Below are 23,132 nucleotides of genomic sequence, written 5' to 3'. Positions count from 1 at the left end.
TCTTGAGATACAGAATCCACAAAATAACCCTTGTATGTATCCTAAAGCAAGGTTGACTAAGTGGCTACCCCACTATATGTAATTATGAACTTGAAGACTATGTCATACAGCATATGCAAAAGAGAGCCAAATTAAATTTGCACAAGCAACCTTAATAATGGCATTTTCTAGCTTTTGAGTCCTTTGCAACCTTAATAATGTTCTTTAACATGATTTTTTTGTGTTCATTTCCTAGGTTTTTAAACAAGCAAACTGAAAAAACAGCAATTCCAGCATGTGGTGTCATACTGACACCTACATGGGTCATCAGCAAGTTTGGAACCTTTAGACCAATCACACAGACCTCTGCCACTTGAGCTAACACAGAACTGATAGCAATAGTAGGTTGTCATCCTTTATGTGGGCCAGCCCTTGACGGGGAGGAGACGCACACAATTTGACAGTGTGTTTCACAGATATTTGGTGGCAGCTCAGGAAACTTGGATTACATTCCTGACTCTAGAGATGATTTTGCTCCAGTGGGCACTGACTCTTCTGCCCTCTCCCAGCACTCAGGACATCTTCTGCCCCATTTTCTCTAATCTGTCCTTGTCCTAGTTCCTTAACCCCAGCTCCTCATACTAGTTCTATTCTCCTTGCCAACCCTGTCCCAGTCTCCACTTATCATGCTTCTCATCGCAGTCCCAATCTCCTTCGCTGAATGTCCTTCTCTGGACTCCCACTCCCAGTCTCCTCTCCTCCAACCTTTTTTGTCCAGCCATTCCTAGTTCCTCTCTGCTCCTCATCAAATCTGTCCCTCTCCTGCACCATTCCAGTCTCACCCACTCATGTTCTCCACCCCAACTGATTTGATTCTCAGTCCCAATCTCTCTGACATGCTCCTCATCCAATCTCAGTGTCCATTCCCCAGATCCTTGTCCCAATCTCTTTTCACAGCCAGTCCCAGTTTCAAAGATCATAAAGCCAGAAAGGACCATAGTGGTTATCTAGTCTCACCTCCCTGAATTAACTTCTATTTGAACTAGCGCATATTTTTTTAGAAAAACATCCAATCTTGATTTTAAAATTTCCACTAATGGAGAATGCATCACAACCCTTGGTAACTTGTTCCAATGGTTAATTACCCTCACTGTTAAAAATTTGAGTCTTACTTCTAGTCTGAATTTGCCTTGCTTCAAATTCCACCCATTGGATCTCGTTATATATTTGTGTGATAGACTGAAGAGCCCTGTGACTGTGACCAAATCCTCCTTAATCTTCTCTTTGATAAACTAAACAGAGTGAAAGCAGCAAAGAATCCTGTGGCACCTTATAGACTAACAGACTAGAGTGAGCTCCTTCAGCCTTTTACTGAGGCATGTTTTCCAAACCTTTATTTATTGGCATGGCTCCTCTCCCCCCATGTCCCAGCTTTTTGTCAGAACTGTCTCCGCTCCCCTCGATCTTCCTTCCTCCCACCCCACTGGTTCTCAGTCCAAGTTTCCTTGCCCAGCCAGTCGCAGTCTTCCTCTCAGCCACTCCTCTGATTTAAGCATACACCTACTGGCTCCCAGTACGCACTCCCCATTTTCCTTCCTTGCTCATAGTCTCAGTCTCCTTCCTTAGCCAGCCCCAGTCACCCTCCCACACCAACTCCCAGTTTCCCTCTCCCATCCCACCAGTCTCCAGTCCCAGTCTTCTCCCACCCCACAACACCAGGCTCCTTGTCCCATTTTCTCTCCATGCCCCCTGTGCATTCAAATGAGGCAGCTTCCTCCCCCACACTGCCTGGGATCAGCAGAGGAGGTCACTGAAAGCACAGGACAGACAGGTTCCTTGCTTTCCATTCAGATGTGGTTAAACACTGGAATAAATTGCCTAGGGAGGTTGTGGAATCTCCATCTCTGGAGATATTTAAGAGTAGGTTAGATAAATGTCTATCAGGGATGGTCTAGACAGTATTTGGTCCTGCCGTGAGGGCACGGAACTGGACTCGATGACCTCTCAAGGTCCCTTCCAGTCCTAGAGTCTATGAATCTATGCCTGGACCTGCCATTGCAGGGAAAATGCTACTCAGCCCTAGACAGAAACTTCAGGGAATTTAGTTTCTAAACATAAGACGTCTCTACTAAGCATGTGAAATCTATGGTTTTTCAAAGGCTTACAATATGGCCAAATTTGTTTGGATTTTTGTTGGGATGGCAAAAGGTACATTCCTGACACAGGCCGCCCCTCAGCCACATATCAAGTCCCTGCTCCAAAGCATGGGGGAGCTAGAGTATTCAACGATAAGACCGACAGACAACGTGTTTTTCCTTAGCCTTGTCCTCAGAAATGACAATCATTTTGGCTGAAACTTTAAATAAAAAAAAAAAAAAAATCAGCATGAGGCAGACACCCAACATGGAAAATTTCAGACCAAACATATTAGATTGGCACAGTTATAAGCAACTGAAAAAAGGATCTTATAATGAAAAGCGTTGAGCAACATTAATAATAGGTGATGCAATCCGCCTATATCTAATAAGAAACATACAAGTAACAGAGGGGTAGCCATGTTAGTCTGTATCCACAAAAACAATCAGGAGTCCTTAAAGACTAACAGATTTATTTGCACACGTGTATCTGAAGAAGTGGGGGTTTTACCCACGAAAGCTTATGCCGAAATAAATCTTAGTCTTTAAGGTGCCAAGAAACATACAGTAAATTAACTTTACTCATCATTATGATGAGATCAGTTACTAAAAAGTATGAGAAAATAGAACTTTACCTGCATGTTATATGAACCGTCATGATTGTAATCTATAATTATGTCCACATCTGTTTAATAAAATATTAAAAAAACAAGATTTACTTGACTTAGAGAAAAATTAAACTTAAAAAGAGAGTTCAGAGCATCTTTTTCAACATAAATATAAATTTCCAAACAAGAAGGCCAACAAAAACTGTTAGACTAGCTCAGCAAACCTTGTAGAAGGTTGTTCTGACATTTAGAGCAAAATTTTCAAAGCTGGGTGCCTAATCCTAGGTTCCTAAATCCGTATTTAGATACCTGAATAAACTGACTAGAGTTTCAAACCATCCATAACCCAGTGAAGTCAATGGGAGTTGCAGGTGCTTAAGTCCTATGAAAATTCGATCCTTTATTGAGGTGTCTAAATATGGATTTAGAATCCTAAATTTAGGGACACTTTTAAAAAAATCTGGCCAGTGTCTCCAGGAATCTGAGTGTGAAATTAACCATTTTCTTTAAAAATGCTGACTGGAGCATGTGATCTTGGCGGGTTTCCCCTCCCCAATCAATCTTAAATAAACTTTTTCCTACATATGTTTGCTCTTCCCTCTTCCAAATCTTTACAGCTTTATGCACGTGCATGTTGAAATAACATGGTCTCAAACACGTTACCCACAGCTAGTCACTTACTGTTTTCACCATCTAGGAGAGTCAGGTTTCTGGTATAGGATATATTTACTCTTCTGCCACTGCTGGATGCAAATGGTGAGAATTTATCTACAAGACCAAATACACAAACAGTTGATGCTGCATTTACTGTATTACAAATAAAGCACATAAGAATGCTTAGCATGTACTTAGTGTTTTACATCTTCAAATCACTTTATTAACATTATTAATTATTATATTGTTATTATATATTTATGTTGCACCAAAAAGGCTGAACCAGGTTGGAGCTCCATTGTCATAGTTACTGTACAAATATATAGTAAATGACAGTCCTTGGTCCAATCAGCTTACAATTTGTAAGACGGGCTATAATAAGTGGATGAGGGACAAAAGTAGACTGAGGGTAGGACGGGGGGGCGAGATAACAAAAAATGGTGGCATAGCACACACTAGGTGCATGTACAATTCTCAGTCAATCATCGAACAGCAGTCACAATTTGCTACCAGTCTAGCCATTATCAGCCATTTTAATCCTCTAATGTATAACTGTAAATATCCTCTCTTCTTAGAGAGATGAAAACAGATTTCAGAGGTCACTGAAGTCAACGGAAGTCCTTCCATTGATCCAGAGCCTGCCTGGGATCCAGTTGGTGTTTTAATCTGAAGGTCCTAGGGTTGGCTGAAGAAACAGTATTGATGGACATTGAAAAGACTCAGACCTAGCCCTTCTCACTGGAGAGAAATTTGCAGACATTTTGAAGATGACAGGAGCAAAGTGGAAATGAAATACACATGCAAATGAAAAGTTGTGCGTTTCTATCTGAAATACATTAGAACAGTCCCTTTTTATCTAGTTAAGAACACATGCATCACAAAGGTGTTATACTTAATCTCTGTCACCTAAAGAAAGCTATGTCCTGCCCTCTCAGTGGATGGTAGTAACCAGATGTCAGGAGGTTAAACAGTGAGGCAACAAGGGAGTACAAAATTAATGAAATGGACAAAAGCTCTGATTTCTGTCTCACCCCCTCAAAGGAAAAATAAACTAAAGGAAAGAGAAAAAAATATCTTACCACCAGACTGAACTCTAAAAGCATCTGTTATCATTTTCTCTCTCAGTATGAGTCCCAGAGCAGCCTGACACAAAATTTCATTTGGGGTTGCCTGTTTGGCTGGAAACAGTTCATCATGGTGTTGAGAAATGAAATTGGTGTGCACGTTTCCAGCCTCAAACTGTGGGTGTCCTGACAGGCTTAGTAAGAAATCAATATTGGTGCTTAGTCCTACGATCTGTCAAGAAAAAGAAAGACAAGGTGGGTGAGATAATATCGTTTGTTGAACCAACTTCTATTGGTGAAAGAGACAAGCTTTCGAGCTCCACAGAGCTCTTCTTCAGGTCCATAGAGCTCAAAAGCTTGTCTCTTTCACCAACAGAAGCTGGTCCAATTAAAGATATTACCTCACTCGCCTTGTGTCTCTCATATCCTGGGACCAACAGAGCTACAACAACACTGCGCAAAAAAAACAATGAAACAACAAATCCACACACATTCCCAAATGAAAATGAAGAGCTGCTAACGGACCTACAGCTGTCTGCTCCACTGATACTGAGAATGTCTTTTTAAAAAGTAACATCAGTGCAGTACAGCACTGACAAGAGAAAGAGTAAACATTTCAATTGGTATATATCCCATTATTTAAGAAATTATCACCTTTGAAGAACAAGGGTAGGATTTTCAAAAGCACTAACTTTTGGCCTAATTCTTCCTTCGCTGAAGTCAACAGGAGTTTAACCACTGATGTTAATGGGAGCAGACTGAGGCCAGTGCTGAATGCTTTTGGAAATCCTATCTCAAGTATTTAACGAGACTCAGTCAACTTGAAATGTAGTCAATTTAAAAAAAAAAAAAAAAAGTTAAAAGTCTTTCAGGTGCTATATCTACACCTGACTATTACCATTTTTTTTTAATCATTAGAGTCTCTCTCTTCTGTTGCTGTGCAAAAGACTCACACAAACAACAGAGGAAACTGACTAGTTAGGGGAAATTAGTGAAACTCATTCGTTACAATGTGCTGTCAAACATATAGACTAAATGAACTTAAAAAACAAAACAAAAAACAAAACAAACTTAGAAAAACATATTTCTCTGATCTCTGTCAGTTATAATAATCTTCTGTTACTTCTAACAATAGCAGACAAAACATTTTCAGATGCATGATTTTTAAGTTGATTGTGTCCCTTAAAATTTATTTTTTATATCACTAAATGTAAATAAACTACACACTGCAACTGGCTTCACTTCAAGTCAAACCTTTTGCATTAGAAATGTTATCTGCCTTGTTCAGTCTGGTTTGTTTTGCTTTGTTAAATAAGTAATAGTAAAATTTTAAATACTGAACAATCCTTTATAATTTTAAGAGTTACTACTTGACAAGGGCCTGAACTAGATGCCAATAGCCAAATTTTTTGAATTTTGAAAAAGTGCAGACTGGAGTTTAAAACACTACAGTTTGGGCTCACCTCTTCAATGGACCCAAACGGAAACATCATAAGAACAGCCACACCAGGTCAGACCAAAGGTCCAGCTAGCCCAGTATCTTATCTTCCAACAGTGGCCAATGCCAGGGCCCCAGAGTGAATGAATAGAACAGATAATCATCAAGTGATCCATTCCCTGTTGCCCATTCCCAGCTTCTCGCAAACAGAGGCTAGGAACACCATCCCTGCCCATCCTGGCTAATAGCCATTGATGGACCTATCCTCCATGAATTTTTTGAACCCTGTTATAGCCTTGGCCTTGACAACATCCTCTGGCCAGGAGCTCCACAGGTTGACTGTGCATTGTGCGAAAAAATACTTCCTTCTGTTTATTTTAAACCTGCTCCCTATTAATTTCATTTGGTGATCTCTAGCTCTTGTGTTACAAGGAGTAAATAATACTTCTTTATTTACTTTCTCCACACCAGTCATGGTTTTATAGACCTCAATCATATCCCCCATTAGTCGTCTCTTTTCCAAGCTGAGAAGTCCCACTTTTATTGCTCTCGCCTCATACTGTAGCTGTTCCATACCCCAGTCATTTTTGTTGCCCTTTTCTGAACCTTTTCCAATTCCAATATATCTTTTTGAGAGGGGGGTGACCTCATCTGCACGCAGTATTCAAGATGTGGGCGTTCCATGGATTATATAGAGGCAGTATGATATTTTCTGTCTTATTATCTATCCCTTTCTTAATGATTCCCAACATTCTGTTCACTTTTTTGACTGACGCTGCAAACTGAGTGGATGTTTTCAGAGAACTATCCACAATGACTCCAAGATCTCTTTCTTGAGTGGTAACAGCTAATTTAGACCCCTTCATTTTATGTGCATAGTTGGCATTATGTTTTCCAATTTGCATTACTTTGCATTTATCAACACAGAATTTCATCTGCCATTTTGTTTCCCAGTTACCCAGTTTTGAGAGATCCTTTTGTAGCTCTTCGCAGTCTGCCTGGGACATAACTATCTCGAGTAGTTTTGTATCAAATGTTGCCACCTCACTGTTTACCCCTTTTCCCAGATCATTTATGAATATGTTGAATAGGACTGGTCCCAGTACAGACACCTGGGGGACACCACTATTTTCCTCTCTCTATTCTGAAAAGTAACCATTTATTCCTACCCTTTGTTTCCTATCTTTTAACCAGTTACCAATCCATGAGAGGACCTTCGCTCTTATCCTATAACAGCTTATTTTGCTTAAGAGCCTTTGGTGAGGGTCTTGCAAAAGGCTTTGTGAAAATCTAAATACACTACATCCACGGGATCCCCGTTGTTCACATGCTTGTTGACCCCGCTCAAAGAATTCTAGTAGATTGGTGAGGCATGATTTCCCTTTACAAAAAACATATTGACTCTTCCCCAACAAATTATGTTCATCTATGTGTCTGACAATTTTGTTCTTTACTATCGTTTCAACCAGTTTGCCCGGTACTGAAGTCAGGCTTACCAGCCTGTAATTGCCAGGATCACCTCTGAAGCCCTTTTAAAAAATTGGCATCACATTAGCTATCCTCCAAACATTTGGTACAGAAGCTGATTTAAATGATAGGTTACAGACTACAGTTAGTAACTACAATTAGTAGTCCTGCAATTTTAGCTGTGACTAAGTTAAACCCTTTCAAAAAGGCCATTTTTGCTTCTATAATAGCATTTTGCTAGTATTGTGATAGGAGCTGTGTAAACAGCTTATGTAGAATCAGACTGGAAATCGTATTGGGTTCCTTATATTATTTGTATTTCTGTAACACCTAGGATTCCATTGTGGTAGGTACTAAACAAACACAGAACAAAGGATACTTACATTGTACTGATGGAGGCTGTACCGCAACTTTTTCAATGCTGCTTGGCGATCCTCAGCCCAAACAACTAGTTTAGCAATCATTGGATCATAATGTACAGAAACTTCATCACCTAAAGTATAAATATATAGGAAATGATTTCTAAGGACACTGACACACACCTTCACATAGATATGTTTGATGGTATGCTTTATAAAGTGATACTAGCACTATAGTAGCAACATGCACTGAGAGACCCAATGGCCAGTGCTCCGCAATGGCCACGTAGGAGACTCAAGTTTGATTTATGGACCAATCTCTCAATTCCAAGGCCAGCCTGAGTTTGAAATGTTACAGAGGTGATACTATTCAACATCAACCTTCTTTGCTGAATTAAGGCATATTATTGACAAGCTTTGAAAGAAATCCAATCTGCCTATCCCATAAGGGCAATAACTGGAGTGGGAAGATGATGATGAGATATTTAGGGATCCAATCGAGATATAGTGGAATCCTCAGGGAGAAGAATTCTGTAGTGTTTTATAATTACGACAATATCCTCTGGGGCAAGTTCTGGCCTCAAGCTAAGCACAAGATTAAAAAGCTGCAGCCAGAGGGAACTTGCTTGAGAGCACAATTGTAATGAGCTGTTCTTTTTAACAGATATTTTCAGTTAATACTGTCTTCAAATTTTACCTTGTCTGACCCCAGTTTCTATCCTGGTAAAACTGTCAGGTGGTGGTGTAGACAAGTGGAGTAAGGGTCCAGCCCCTGGCATGAAGTTATTATTAGGATCTTCAGCATATATCCTGGCTTCAAATGCATGGCCACTGAGTGCAATTTCTTCCTGCATTAGGGGAATTTTCTCTCCTGCTGCAACCTGTAGATAGTAGAGTAATTTTCCATTCACCAGGGAGCAACCCTAACAGTTGGGTCAGAGCACTAGCACATGGATGCAGATATCTTGTGTGTACAGACACGCAAACTTTTGATTGTAACGAATAACAGATGGAAGCTAAATATGATAAAATTATACATATAGGATCTGCACGAAGGCAAGGTACTGTTTACAATCATATAATAAGAACAACTGTAAACGTCAATGTCAAGGAGCTACAAAAAACACCGAGTCAGGTGGTTTGGCTGTCCTGGCACTTGAATAAACATGGTTGAGAAAGGATTGCAATATATTGATCATTTTTGTCCTGTTTCAGGCCTAGGTTTTCTCCATGACCAATATATCTTACACTTTGATGTATCAGTTGCCCAACCTAGGAATACAATGGCTGCAATATCAAGTAGGAAGGGACTTTTACATTGCAACCAACTTAAAAAACATTCACACACAAAACAAGTTAGTTCACTAGCCATTTTCTGTATTTCCTATTTCAAATGTGTGTATTTGGATAACAATTTATTCCTCCAACTCAGCTGCTTGTTGATCCAGAGAGAATGTCATGATCCTATGTTTGTGATATCAATCTACTGTCCGGGAATGAGAGCAATACCACAAATTCTATATTGTTATGTGACAGCAGGATCAAGCAGTAAGAGAAGATGGACCGGGGAAGAAGGACCCTTCTTCTGAACACAAGTAACCTCACGAGTGATGAGAAACAAGTGATGGGTGAATAGTTTTAGGTTTTAATTCTGATAAATGTTGAAGTTATTCCTTCCTCTCTCCCCAGGAAGAAAGTCACAATTTAAAAGATTTTGAAAGAGGATTATTTCCAAAGTTCTATTACTGTAAGATGATCTTACAACATTCCACAAAACTGAAGCACAATAAAAAATGCTTTTTCTTCCTCTTACTGCTACAGTCCAATGGAAAAAAATGTGAGCCTATAAAGCACTGAACAATAAAAGCCTGCTCATCTGGAAAACAAGATTTTATTAGGGAGAAGAAAATCTTTTTAAGTGGCTGGAAAAACTTGCTATCTGCCACTATTGCTAGAGTCTAGTCAATCACTCCCTTCTTTCATATACTCTGAAATCTGTACACAAGTTTAAGAAAAGGTTTCACAGGAGGAGTTTCTAATTACTCAGGATTTTTAAACTAATAGGTCAACAGGGACCTTTTTACTCCCTCAAAAGAATTCAGGAAAGAAAGCCAGAAAAGTAAGGGAAAATACACTAGTTTCAGGGTAAATCCAAGAAACATTTTAAAGGTAAAATGCTGTGGAGAAATCTGTAGCAGGGTCATAGTAACCAGCCAGCAAGGACAGCCACAATCAGACCCCTCTCCCCACACTGGTCTCAAAAGCACACACAATTTCCATCCACAACGGGGAAGTAAATGCCTGATGATCCAAGTTGTAGGTATTTATTGTTCCTCCAAGGCAGTGGTTTTCAACTAGGGGTCCACAGACTCTCTCTTAAGATTTCAGAAAGGATCTCTACCTCCATTTGAAATGAAAAAAGATTGAAAACCACTGCTCTAAGGCATGGCAGTAAAACCTGGATCTGCCTAATGATTTTTCCCCTCTCTGGAAATAACATCCTTTTCTTTACACCTCCACTGGTACCTGACCATAGTCCTGATTCTTCTTTTAGTTCTTTCCACCTTCTCTCTCTTCCAGCAGTGTCTGACTTTTCTCCCAGGTCAGCACTCTTCAGTTCCCAACTCCCATTCCCAGATTAGCAATCCACAGCCTCCCTTTTCCTGCCTTAGCATCTTTAGATTAACTGCCACTTTGGCTTTCTTTTCCAGCTTTTCTTCACCCTAATCATATGCACCATTTCTGAACACTGACACAACCCAGCTCCCCATTGCCCAACACCTGTGTACCCAAACCCCGATGCTCCCCACAGTCATCCCTTCCATCATCCATACCCTTTCCCCCCCACACACACTTGAAGGTTCAAAACATCTTACTGTCTTTTGGCAGATGTGAACAGAACTGTGCTTGTTACATGTACGGTAGAATTGTCAGGCTCCTTCCCACATGACCTTCTGCTAGGGGTAGAAGTACACAGAGAGAATACCACCTCTACTCTCTTGAAAGGGTTTCTGTTTCTCTGACTCTGCGCCATGCATGGTTCCTGAGCCAAAGAAACACTTTGCATGTCAAAAATTAAGCTTCTAAAGCATATTCAGAAATGCAAGGATAAACTAAGAAACTTCTCCTCTCACTCCCCATATTCTTTATATCCCAGTTAAATGCCTGAAGATCCCCCGTCCCTACTTCCCCCTGACACTTTGAAGCCCTATACTGTGAGGAGGACTTTGTGGGGATTCTATTCAAAGCCTTTCCACAATGCTCCTTTACTAAATGGGGAGAGAGGGAGGCTGCTGTGGAGCAATGGGAATCACTCCCAACCATGGAAGTGAGAGATCAGCATCCTGCACACAATAATGCTGAGCATTACCACACTGGACCACTGGATAGACACCATCCATCCCTGCTACCCTTGCAACTAAAATTAGTATTCCCTTACCCTCAGCTGCCACTCCACCAAGTCAGTCCCTGTGATCATCTCAGTAACTGGATGCTCCACTTGCAGCCTGGTGTTCATCTCCATAAAGTAGAAATCATGTTGAGAGTCCATAATAAATTCCACAGTTCCTGAAATATTTAATAAGCACACATTTCACTGAGACAAGAAGGCTTTCTACCAGGTGGCCACCTAAAGATATTTAGAGATTTGCAGTTTGACAAAAACGTTTTGACAAAACTGGAGAGGTGTGTTAATGGTTTGAGCATCAGGTCTGAAACACCTAAATTGCCTGAAACCATTGGATCAGATCCCAGCACACCTTTATTATCCCAAGACATTCTGTGCTGGTGGACTGCTACTCTTCCCTCCAGAAGCAGCTGCATTTCAGTAGTGTTGTGTGTATGACATTTATAAAGTGCTTCAGGATCCGTCAGGAAGAACTGTCCTATGCTAATTTAAAAGACTTCCCTTCCAAAGAATATCTTTAAAAGAATCAGAGTTGTTAATATTTTTCTAAACTGATTTTCAGCTAGTCACTATACTAGAAACTACAGCTGTTTTCCATGGGATTATTTTTAGAGAAGGCCCAGATGTTAGAACACTGAAATTTTGTTGTTTGCAAGGTGAACGATAAATCACTTTGCACATGTAGTCTGATGTGCATGCAGAATATTCACCTTCAAATCTCAAACTATTCAGCTGAATTATTTGCTTTCAGACTTCTTAGCTTTTTCTCTTTTGTAGTCCTATACCACTCTGGGCAGGGGGTTCATGCTAAGTTTCGCTAGCTTAGAACTCAATAACTATGTGACAACTACATGAAAGTTAAAAAAAAATGCTACAAGTGTGTATCATGTTCCAGAACAAGAAAACGTCATTTGACTTGAGGCTCAAGGCTCTATTAACTTAAGAGGAAGGCACTAGAAGGAAGTTAAACCTGATGTACCTGCTCCCACATAGTTCACGGCTTTAGCTGCTTTGACAGCAGCTTCTCCAAGTTTCCTTCTCACTTCAGGCTCAATTCCTGGCTGTGAATGTAATGATAAAAAGAGATTGCACATTACTGAGAGTCTCACAGATATCATGCCTACTGTATGTGAATACTATGCCAGCTTTAAAAAACGGCAGTAAAATCCTGAACCATATTATATTTAAAATCTTTGCTTCCTGACCCAAGTAGCAATCAGCTTATGTCCTAAATCTTGACGGTAGAGAATCTTTGATAAATTGACAGAAATAAATAGAATATGCAAAATATTGGACAACTAGAGGTTAAGTGGGAGTTTTTTCCCTTCTTTTGAAGCATCAAGTACTGGCCATTTCCCAAAGTAGGATACCAAGCTAGATGGCACCATGGTTTAATTCAGTATAGTAAAATCCTACATTCTAACCTTCGGTTTTGTCTCTGGAGCTCAAAAAACAAATAAAATAAAATGCAAAAAGGTTCTGAGATTTATTTATTTAAGTAGCAGAAAGCAGACAGGTGTGTACAAAAAATTCAAAATAATATTACTTTATAAACTCCATTTAGGAACCCTCCACTTACCCCAGGAGCTTCTTCAATGATTTTCTGGTGTCTTCTCTGCACACTGCAATCTCTTTCAAACAAATAGACTGCATTGCCATGCTGGTCACCAAACACCTGGACTTCAACATGCCTGTTTCACAATAACAAAGGTTTCAATGTATATTACTAAAGATCACTAAAGCCTCAATTTTGCAATCTGTTCCACCGAGGCAGACACTTGCACAGCACCCCATTGACTTCAATAGGGTTTCATACAGCTGTAAGGGCCTGCCCTCTTGGATCCAATTGCAGATCAGCATGATGCTGTTAAGTGATTCAGTGAAACATATTATACCTCCTAAAGCCACTAGTTCAAATGGGAATTTGAACTTCATAATCATCGTACTGAAACTTCATGAGTTTAAAAAAAAAAAGAGAGAGAGAAAAAAATATTTAGAGTCCGCTACTTCTATATTAGTTTTTGAACTCAAGATTTTTTTCTTTTTTAGTTTTAAATCTGTGAATTCTGCAACTTACACATAGGCCCTTTGACATCTCCTAGCCTCTGATGTGCTCAAGGGTAAACCACTTAATTTGTAAATTATTATTCCAGGAGGCCAAACACCAGCTTGTGGCAGTTCTACTTATTGATGAGAGAGGCAGACTTTTAGGTATTACAGTAATTTACCAGGGACTTGATTGTCCCATCGTTTACAGACACATGCAGTTCCCAGAGAAGTCAATGGGAGTTGCACATGCACAACTGATAAGATAAGCAGGTCTAGGTTTCTTTTTACTATGTAGGTGCTTTAAAGTTGTATTTAGAGATAGGTCAGTCTAATCTCCTGGTACCTTCAGCTGAAAGTATTTATATGTACCTACCTACTACATGTTCAACAAGGTGTATGCCAAGAATACCACTGCTTTGCAATCTATAACACCTTGTATCTGTCTATGTCAAAAGAGCTTTATGAAAGTTAATGAGCTCAGCTTACAGCATAAATATAAATGAAGTATTATCACCCCATTTTACAGACTGAGGCACAGAGCGATTACGTGACTTGTTTGAGTACATACAGGACATCTGAGGTACATTATGGTTCTCCTCCTGACTCCTATTTCTGTGCTTTAAGCACTACTACCCATTGCTTCCTTTAGACCTAAAAGAATGGCGAGGTCAGAAGGCTGATGTATCGACTAGGCATGTCATTGCCATAATATAGTATGTAATATCTAGGTGTCTCTCCACAACGGCACCATTAGGATGCTGCCAATATGTCACCAAGACAGCTAGATTTATTATAAATTATCATTCAAAGTCACTGTCATCCACTTCACACTTTGTAAAATTAATAATTCTGCCCTATTTTATGCAAGTGCAGAAAGTGTGTGCAATGCTGTATAAGACACAAACTATCATCTTGCATAAAAATGTTGTGCTGGTTTTAAAAAATATTTTAAGTATTAAAAATATAATCCACTTCTCTCACCTTGGATTGTCTACAAATTTCTCTATCAGCACGGCATCATCATTGAAAGACTTCTTTGCTTCTCTCCTGGCTGATTCTAGTTGGTCCAGGAACTCCTTTTCTGACTCAGCAATTCTCATACCCTAAGAGACAACATAAGGATGTCTAAATATCTACTAAAGAACAAGTAAATAATAACAGTTACAAAAAAATCTCCACCAGTGTGAAAACTGGTGAATGATTAAAAGAATAATTACTATATGTGTTTACCAATAAAAGAATTCCATTCCTTCTTATGCATCAATAGAATTATTTACTAACTTCCAAACAGTTAATCTTTGCAAATCCCACAGAAAATAAAAGTGTCACTAAGGCTATAAATTAAAGATGATGTTGTTGCACTGGTGTAGTTAAGGACAGAACTGAATTTGACTTTTGGATCTCATGCTAAGTTTTCATGGCTGGAAGACAGAAAACACTGTTTTTCTTTACAAAATGTGTACATTTGTTATGGAAATCATGGAGACAAACCTGGAGCTCCATCATGAAATTTTTCCGCAGGCTCTTTTCACATTTCATCAGGGAGGTCATCAGTTAATAAATAATAGCTATACACTGAAGGTATCCAGATATTTCAAAGATTTCTAAGAATCTATTTATGCAACACTCACAAATTTAAAACCACCATTAAAAAACATAATCACAACAGACGTTGTCATTAAACAATGATTGAATCTCATACAACTTCACCTATACAACATAATGGGCCAAACGTTCTGCTACTATATATTGCTGGAGCTCCATTTGAGTCAATGGAGCTCTACCAGTTTATACAAGCAATTTGGCCCAAGAATGACTAAATAAAAGGAAAGCACAATGAAAGTGCTGGACATTATTTTATTAACTTCAAATTAAAATAATTTGCTTCCGGTTACCTTCCTGATAAGATTCCTTTTATAGAATTCAGTTACATAAAACAGAAGGTACGATGTAGTAGTATTAGTACATATCTTAGTAGCATAACTTCAAATCAGATAAAACAAGTTTGCATGAGTTTTCCTTACCTTTCCTCCGCCTCCACGAACTGCTTTAATCATTACTGGATACCCAATACTCCTGGCATGTTCCTTTAGACATTCATCAGACTGATCTTCACCATGATAACCTTCAATGACAGGAACCCCAGCAGCAGACATTATAGCCTTGGAGGTGCTTCAAAAAAAATATTTTTTTGATATTTAAAATGGCAATGATAATAGCTGTTTCTTACAAGAGGCCTCTGATCTGTAAACACTGAACACACGCTTAACTTTATTCATGTGACTACTTCCATTTACTTCAATGGGACTACTAAAATGAGTAAAGTTACGCTGGTGCACAGATGTTTTTAGGATAGGGACCCTAATTTGGTGTAGTTCAGCATGAACATAATTTTTTTTATACTTAAAAGCATAAAAGGAACAGGGATAGAAAACATGCACACAACACTAGTTAAATAACACAGTACATTAATACACATTGTAAAATGAACCTTTATGCAGGTACCAAATTAATTCAGATAATGTGTTTTATGCTTGATTAATAATGTTGATTTATTTGTCAAAGTGTTATTGATTAAGCAGCCTCTAATTTCCACCATTCTATTTATATCTCATGCTCTGGCAATTTTCCTTTGGCCCAAGAACGTGGGATAGGCTTCTCTTCCCATCAACACCATTCAAGAACAGCTACAAGTCACTGCAGAGACACGAGATGCTTCCTTCCACCACCATTGAGAGACTATCAGTAGAGCTCCCACAGCGCTTTCAGCCCTTTCTGATCCGAAGTGTAAAGACCTGGGTATTGAACCTAGGTCCTTCTGTATGATAGTGCAAAGCATTAATCCTAGAGGATCCTAGACCAGCCTATGCATGTAATTATTAAAATCTTATTAATGGAAGAATCTTGATTGTTCCTATATTTGTATTCATCCCAGAACTATGAACAGTTTGGAGCATTGTACAACAGGCTATGTAGAAAAATCAAGAATAATGCAGGGAGCAAAAGAGCTAAGTAAAAAATCTTCATTAATAATGAAGGCAAATTCACTGAACTGTAAGTTACACATTGAAGTGAGTAACAAATCAGAAAGAGATACCTCTTAATACCCATATCTCTGATAGCAGATGAAGGAGGGCCTATGAAGATGATTCCCTCTTGCTTGCACAGCTCGGCAAACTCTGTGTTTTCTGAGAGGAAACCATACCCTGGATGAATAGCCTAAAACAGAATGAAGGTTACCAGCCTACTTTACACCAGTGTAACCCATGTCACCCTAAAACTACAGGTTTATATAGAAGGCTTTGTGGGGGGAGGGAGGGAAACATGGGATGGAACATACCATGGATAAAAAACATCAGCCACCAGGAATACAATTAAGAAAAACTAAAGGGTGGGTGGGTAGGTTGGTCGAGCAGTTAAGGAATGGGTGATAAGTAATTATAACAAGACTAGTAATCAATGGTTAATCTGAAGGAAATATTTTATGTTGCTTCATTCCTCTGTGTCTTTGTGCATGCTGTCTATTTAGCACTTGATCCTGCAAACAGTCACACCCATGAGTATAGTTAGGCCAAGCAGAATTTGATTTTTTTTTAAATAATTTTAATGGATAATATCAATGTTCATTTTAAGCATATTTTTATATTTTATCAATTTAATTTTTCACAGTTGCAAGAAACTATAGGGGGGTATCAGGCAAGAGGGTGGGTCAGACCACTTTTTAATGATCGTAGATGTTGGTTTCAAAAAGTTTAAATTTATAACCATTAAAAAAAAATTCTCAACATGACATCAAAATATACACAATAAATACCCTTAAATCAAATTCTAATAGGTTCTCAAGCAGCATTTTTCTTACTTTGCCCATCTATAAATTTCAATTATTATTGACGGGAATTTTTTTTTGGTCAATTTTTATATGGACGGTGAAATTGATGTTTACTGACATTTACCGATAAAAATCTGATCCCTCCAAGCCTAAGTATAGTTAGTCCTATGCAGAGTCCCCTTGATGTCAGTGAAACTCTGCTCAGAAGTAAATATATCCACAGGAATAATTAATTGTGGGACCAAGTCTTTAGATTATAATTTAAGCAATCTGGAGAAGGGAATTGGGCCTAATCCTGCAAATATTTCCATAGGAGAGTAATGTTACTTATGTAAGTAGTCCCATTGAGTAAAGCAAACTAGGTACGTTTTGAGCTTCAGGTCCTATGTAAAGGGCCTACAACACTTTATGCTGCTTGGATAACATTTTCAAAAGTGCCTGAATGACCGAGTAGCCTAAATCTCATTTTCAAAAACGACATCAGAATTTAGGAGCCTAAGTCTTATTGACGTTGCTTTTGAAAGTAAAACATCAGTATTTTTGAAGGTGTTACCTTATATAAATAAAATAATATCTCATGCATATAAGTTTTGATCAAAGCAGACAGCCTTTAATTTAAAATGTCATTATTTTAACTATCAAAAGAAAGCATCTTAAAACTACATTGTGAGGTGAAAGATACAATAAGCTCAGAACAGACACAAAGAGGACAATACTACTGTATGTGTTGTTTAGAACAAAATAAGCTGCACCTTACATAAGAACGGCCATACTGGGTCAGATGAAAGGTCCATCTAGCCCAGTATCCTATCTCCCGACAGTGGCCAATGCCAGGTGCTTCAGAGGGAATGAACAGAACAGGTAGTCATCAGGTGATCCATCTCCTGTCACCCATTCCCAGCTTCTGGCAAACAGAGGCTAAGCACACCTTATATGAACAAACATTTAGGGCACTTTCCTCAGTAATTTTATCTTTACTTTTTAGCTCAAACCCAAAGGTTAAACTGGAAATTGAATTTTCCCATGCACTCAGAGGAACCCATTTAACTGTTCTTAAAAGCAGAAGTACAGTTTTTCATAGGGAAACCACAGTACAAGGAAGGCCAAATCAAAGTGCGTAATTTGGTAGGGGCAGTGTAGTTATATTTACCTGTGCTGTTGAAATTTTGGCCACTTGTATTATTTTTTCCATGGCTAAATAGCTCTGCTGAGAGGCAGCCGGACCAATGAAATATGCTTCATCTGCCTATTGTAAAAGAAATATACATTACTATTGGATCAAGTGTTAGACAACTGAAAAACAAATTTAAACCTTAATTGGGGGTCCATTTTATCATTTATAAAAATGCTAACATGCAGCAATTTAAATTGTTTGCTCTTCAGAAAAGAACTCAACTGGGTGAACTTAATTTTGTCATTTTTTATAGAAATAGAGACCACTGGCCACTAACCTGGACCTTTCTTGAGTTTAGAAAGCGAAATTGTCTGCTGTTTTTGTGATGTCTTCAGAGGTCTAGAATAAAACTCATCATACTTTTGTTTGTGATTCAAGCAGAACTTGAATCTAAGTCTTCAGAAGTGAAAATCTACTACACTAGCCCACTGGCACCTCCTTAAGTATTGATGATATTTAACAGAACTCTTCCCCATGCAATTTAACTTTCATTTAATAATGAAAGGCCTGATCCTGCAAACTTATGCATGCTATTAACATTATTCACATAAACAGGCTCATTTAAGTCAATGGAACTACTCATATGAGTAAAATTACTTGTGAGCATAACTATTTGCAGGATTGGGCCTTATGTTTTTAACTAGTATACTTCACCATTGCGACATGCATGGAATTCTTGTCTGCATCACTGTAAACTGCTACAGACTTCACACCCATCTTTCTGGCCGTCCGCATCACCCTGCATGCAATTTCTCCTCGGTTTGCAATGAGGACCTTCCCTATGTTTCTTCTTTCTATTTAAAGAAACAAAGTCAGGTTTTACACACATATGACCAATCTATACCTTTCCATGTTACATGATATGAAAATACTGTCACAGTTTACATAATATTACAAACTTCTATTACAATATATACTATACTATTTAAATACTACATTGTTATGCTTTATAAAAAAATGACTAGCTATTACATGGATTTTGTACCCTTTGTATCAAAAAGGGTCTTTGAAGAAAGAAAATTACAAACCTAAATATAACTAAAGGCAAATAAAATTCCGTAAAATCTTTTCATGACATATTTACAGGTGCTTCTAATTAGATCTAATATATTGAGTATTTCTTCGGAAACGTACTCAATTGAGCACTTATAAAATAAACTCTAACTTTCTAATTTTTCCTATAACTAATGTTCTCGAGTTAATTTCAATGCTATTAATGTTATTAACATATTTACAGCATATATGGATAGAGAAAATAGTTTAATACCTGTTGTTGAAGCAAATTTCAGGCATTTTTGTCCCCAAATCCATTTTCTGCACAAAATAGTAAACAAATAGAATTATAATAAAGAAAAAACATTAAAGTAGGGTATAACTGAGCTATTTCTATTCTTGGGTGCAGCAAGGACACTAATACAGTTTTGAAGTTTTTAATCACTTTGTATTTATATGGTACTGTCAGCATATAGGAAGTGGTATGCCAAACAAAAACAAGTCCCTCTCCAAAGGAAGTTACATGAACAATAGATCACAATCCAATCAAAATAAAAACAAGCTGGTAAGGGGCATTAAGACTGGAATACTTTGAGGAATAGGTTTGGTTTTTTTTAAGCTTTTAAAGGACAGTGCGGTCAAAGTGTGGTTATTGAACAGGAGGTGGTTCAAGGTACACAGCACCATGTAAAAGAACATATGAAGTCCACAGAAAAAAGGTTAGGTGGAAAGTCATGGTGGACTCAAGAGAGATGTTGCCAAGAGTGAAGAAACAAGCAGAATGGAGTTATGAGAACTTTGATTAACAAACCTACTATTCTGTTCCAAATACAGAAGTAGTGAGCAAGGCAAATTAGAAATATCTGAGAATGTTACATGGGCAGAGAGACATTTTAAGTAGTTCGCTTAAGTGTTTTAATTAGCACATAAATTAAAATTTAGATTGGATCACTGGCAACAAGAGACACACTTGGAACAGAAGACTTGATCATGGTGGTTCAACTTGGGCAGTGAGTAAGACATAACTTTGGTTAATAATCCACATGTTTGCTAAACCACACCAGCTAAGGGAAATGAACAAAATTGTGGCAATCCCCTCTGCATGTAACCAGAAACAGTGCAGAAAAGATATTCAGATATGAGATGGGTATTAATCATTGTTTAGGAAATGTGTACACAGCAACTAGACACCCATGGTTGGCCCATGCCAGCTGACTAAGGCTCAGGGGGCTCAGGCTCTGGTCTGTTTCATTGCTGTATAGATGTCTGGGCTCGGGCCTGGGCTCTAGGACCTGGTGAGGTGGAAGGGTCCCAGAGCTCACGCTATAGCCCAAGCCTGGAAGTCTGCAAAGCCATGAAACAGCCACGCAGCCCAAGCCCTAGTTGGCTGGCATGGGCCAGTCACAGGTTTTTGTTTGATGTGTAGACATGCCCTTAAGATACCACTATGAGAGATGTCTTAGTAATAACCCAAAAGAGATACAAAAGTAATCACTGGGGGTGGGTTCTAAAACTGAGCTTGATGTTTTAATGTTTTCTTTTATGTCACCTGTTAAACTATACCTAGAGGATGAACTGTACTGAGTTTTTATCACAGGGCTTTTAAAAATATCTTTGGTGAGGGGATTATTTGTCTTCACCGGAGAGAGCTATTTTGTTTGCAAATGTTAATGTTTTATTGAAATGTATCATCAATGGGCACATTACATACATTCAAGAAATAAAATATGTGACTATATGAAACCCACAATTTTATCAGTATCCCATTTTATCGGTTGAAGAAAGCAAGAACCTAAAGATGCTAACATGAACTGATTGAATCCATCACTCATTACACCACCACTAACATATGTGCTAGAACAGTTACATGGTATTATGAACTGCCTTCAATTTTCTGCATGCACTTCCCTTTCCATAGTCAGACACACTTTTTATGCAAAAGTTTGTTTTATCTCCCTGATACGTCCTGTGTCATGGCTACACGACAGCTGGAAGGCATGCATACATTCCAGCTCCAGGAGACATGTTCAGGATAGCTTGGGTCAAACTAGCACACTAAAAACAGAAGTGTGGCCCTGCTGATGCCAGCCGCAGGAGCTAGCCAGCCAGCCCATGGAGTCTGATCCCATCCCTAGGTACGTACTCAGGGTGGCTGGTCCCTCCTGCCACTTAGGGTGACCAGACGTCCCAATAATTGGGTGGTTTTCCCGCACCCTGACCACAATTTGTCCCAATATTTCACTCCACCAGCAGCACTTTGGGGGGGGGGGGTGGCTCCGCCAGCAGCACTCAGCTTTTTTTTTGCTCTGCCAGCAGACCCCCCTCCCCCGCCATGTGTCCCGATATTTTCTTCATCTCATACCCCAGCCGCTACACTTCTGCTTTCAGCGCAGTGGTTTGCTCAGAGCTGGCCCGGGTAGGTCTCCTCCAGCCGGAATTTACACCCTCCCGCTCCAGCGCAGAGACAGACGTGTCGCTTCGGGACTATTTCCCTCGATCCTGGGGTCCCGGCGTGGGGGAGGGGGGGTGCGCGGTGCCCGTCACCTGCCCTGAGCGCTGCGCGCGCCCCCAGCGGCGGGGAGGCCCCCGGCGAGGGGAGGCTGAGGGGCCCCGGCAGGGCAGCGTTCGGCTCTGGCCCGGCGGGCTGGGGGCGGGCCGGAGACCGGGGTCCCGAACCACGGTTGCTAGGTGCGTGGGGAGGGAAGGGGGCTGTCCCGAGGGGCCGCCCCCCGCCGCGCACTCACTGGTATTGCAGCGCCCACAGGCACCGGCGGCCCCGCTCGGTCACCAGCACCGCGGCCGCCATGTCTGCGCGGGGACGGGAGCCGAGCGGGGTCAAAGCCGTTGGAACGCGGAGTGGGCGCGGGGGCGGACCCGTGTCTGTCAGCCCCGGGGGCGGGGCGAACGCGCAGGGCCGCTGGCCAGTGGCTGAGCATGGGGAGGGGGCGGGGCCTTGGGGTAGCTGGGGCCTGTCCTGGGCAGGGAGAGCAGAGAGGCCCCCTGGTTTCCAAGTCCCATGGAGCCTGAGTTGGCTCAAGTTGATGGGCCAGGGCTGAGCATCCCAGAGCCATGCAGCTCCCCAGGGGCCCAGCCACCCCCAGGCTGGCAGCTGGAGTCAGAATGAGGGACTGAACTCCCAGCACTGGCCTTGATGGGTCAAAACCCAGCCAACCCCAGTGCCTGTCCTGGTTTTATAGGGACAGTCCTGATTTTTGGGTCTTTTTCTTATATAGGGTCCTATTACCCTCCAGCCCCTGTCCCGATTTTTCACATTTGCTATCTGGTCCCCCAGCCTGACAACCAAGAGAGCGCCTGACCCACACTAAGAGCTGGCTTCCCTAATGAGATCAGTGCCCCGATAGGAACCAAACTACACGGGTGGTGGGTGCTGAGCCATTTGGAAAATTGGACTGTGGGTGCTGAGCCCTTTGGAGAGAGTTCACCCCTATTCTTGATCCAAATTGCAGCCCTGACCCCGTTTCCCTATTAAACACTGGATTTTCTGCAGCTAAAACTAGGCCTTGGTGCCAGGTCACTTGGCTCTTCCAAGTGCCATCAGGCAGATCAGCATTAAGTACTCTGCCACTTCTCAGGTCATTTTTTCCCACACTGTAAAAAGCAAATTTGTTTTTCTCACTTACTTGCTATGAGTAAATCACCTGTAGTTTCAGTGATCATCTGGAATACATCCAAAATCTCTACCTTCCTGGTACTTATTTATATTGCAGTAGTGCTCAAAATACATGTTAGGTGCTCTCCAAACACAGAGGAAGATGGATCCTGACCCAAAGAGCATACCTGCCATTAACTAACTTCTGATTATTTTTTAACCAGACATAATGGCACTAAAACACCTGGTTTCAGGTTTCTGCTGTAATAATTTGCATTGTGGGTGATCCAGGGAAGTTGCATCAGCTTTGGGAATTTTTATGGTCCCTCAGACAGGACCCAAAAGGAGGACCAGAGCACTGCCTATG

The 23,132-nt window shown here is 40.1% G+C and overlaps 1 protein-coding gene across 4 annotated transcripts in view; it reads right to left on the bottom strand.

Moving 5' to 3' along the window:
- MCCC1 (methylcrotonoyl-CoA carboxylase 1) overlaps positions 1-22,029 on the bottom strand; it is a 29,471-nt gene extending 7,442 nt beyond the window's left edge. For all 4 annotated transcript variants that reach the window (XM_039488966.1, XM_039488967.1, XM_039488968.1 and 1 more), the window contains exons 1-15: positions 21,900-22,029; positions 19,430-19,476; positions 18,817-18,956; positions 18,139-18,234; positions 16,257-16,378; positions 15,184-15,331; positions 14,141-14,262; positions 12,690-12,801; positions 12,090-12,171; positions 11,144-11,271; positions 8,402-8,585; positions 7,729-7,838; positions 4,456-4,672; positions 3,404-3,490; positions 2,750-2,799 (exon numbers count right to left, since the gene is read on the bottom strand). In XM_039488966.1, coding sequence (XP_039344900.1) covers positions 2,750-2,799; positions 3,404-3,490; positions 4,456-4,672; positions 7,729-7,838; positions 8,402-8,585; positions 11,144-11,271; positions 12,090-12,171; positions 12,690-12,801; positions 14,141-14,262; positions 15,184-15,331; positions 16,257-16,378; positions 18,139-18,234; positions 18,817-18,956; positions 19,430-19,476; positions 21,900-21,961 — 1,707 coding nt within the window. In that variant the 5' untranslated portion in view covers positions 21,962-22,029. The remainder of the gene's footprint in view (positions 1-2,749; positions 2,800-3,403; positions 3,491-4,455; positions 4,673-7,728; positions 7,839-8,401; positions 8,586-11,143; positions 11,272-12,089; positions 12,172-12,689; positions 12,802-14,140; positions 14,263-15,183; positions 15,332-16,256; positions 16,379-18,138; positions 18,235-18,816; positions 18,957-19,429; positions 19,477-21,899) is intronic.
- Between the last annotated feature and the right edge of the window lie 1,103 nt (positions 22,030-23,132).

The sequence above is a fragment of the Mauremys reevesii genome, linkage group 9, assembly GCF_016161935.1.
Source record: "Mauremys reevesii isolate NIE-2019 linkage group 9, ASM1616193v1, whole genome shotgun sequence".
Lineage (NCBI taxonomy): Eukaryota > Metazoa > Chordata > Testudines > Geoemydidae > Mauremys > Mauremys reevesii.
Note: the sequence above shows the minus strand (reverse complement) of the source record. Positions and strands in the feature narration are given on the sequence as shown.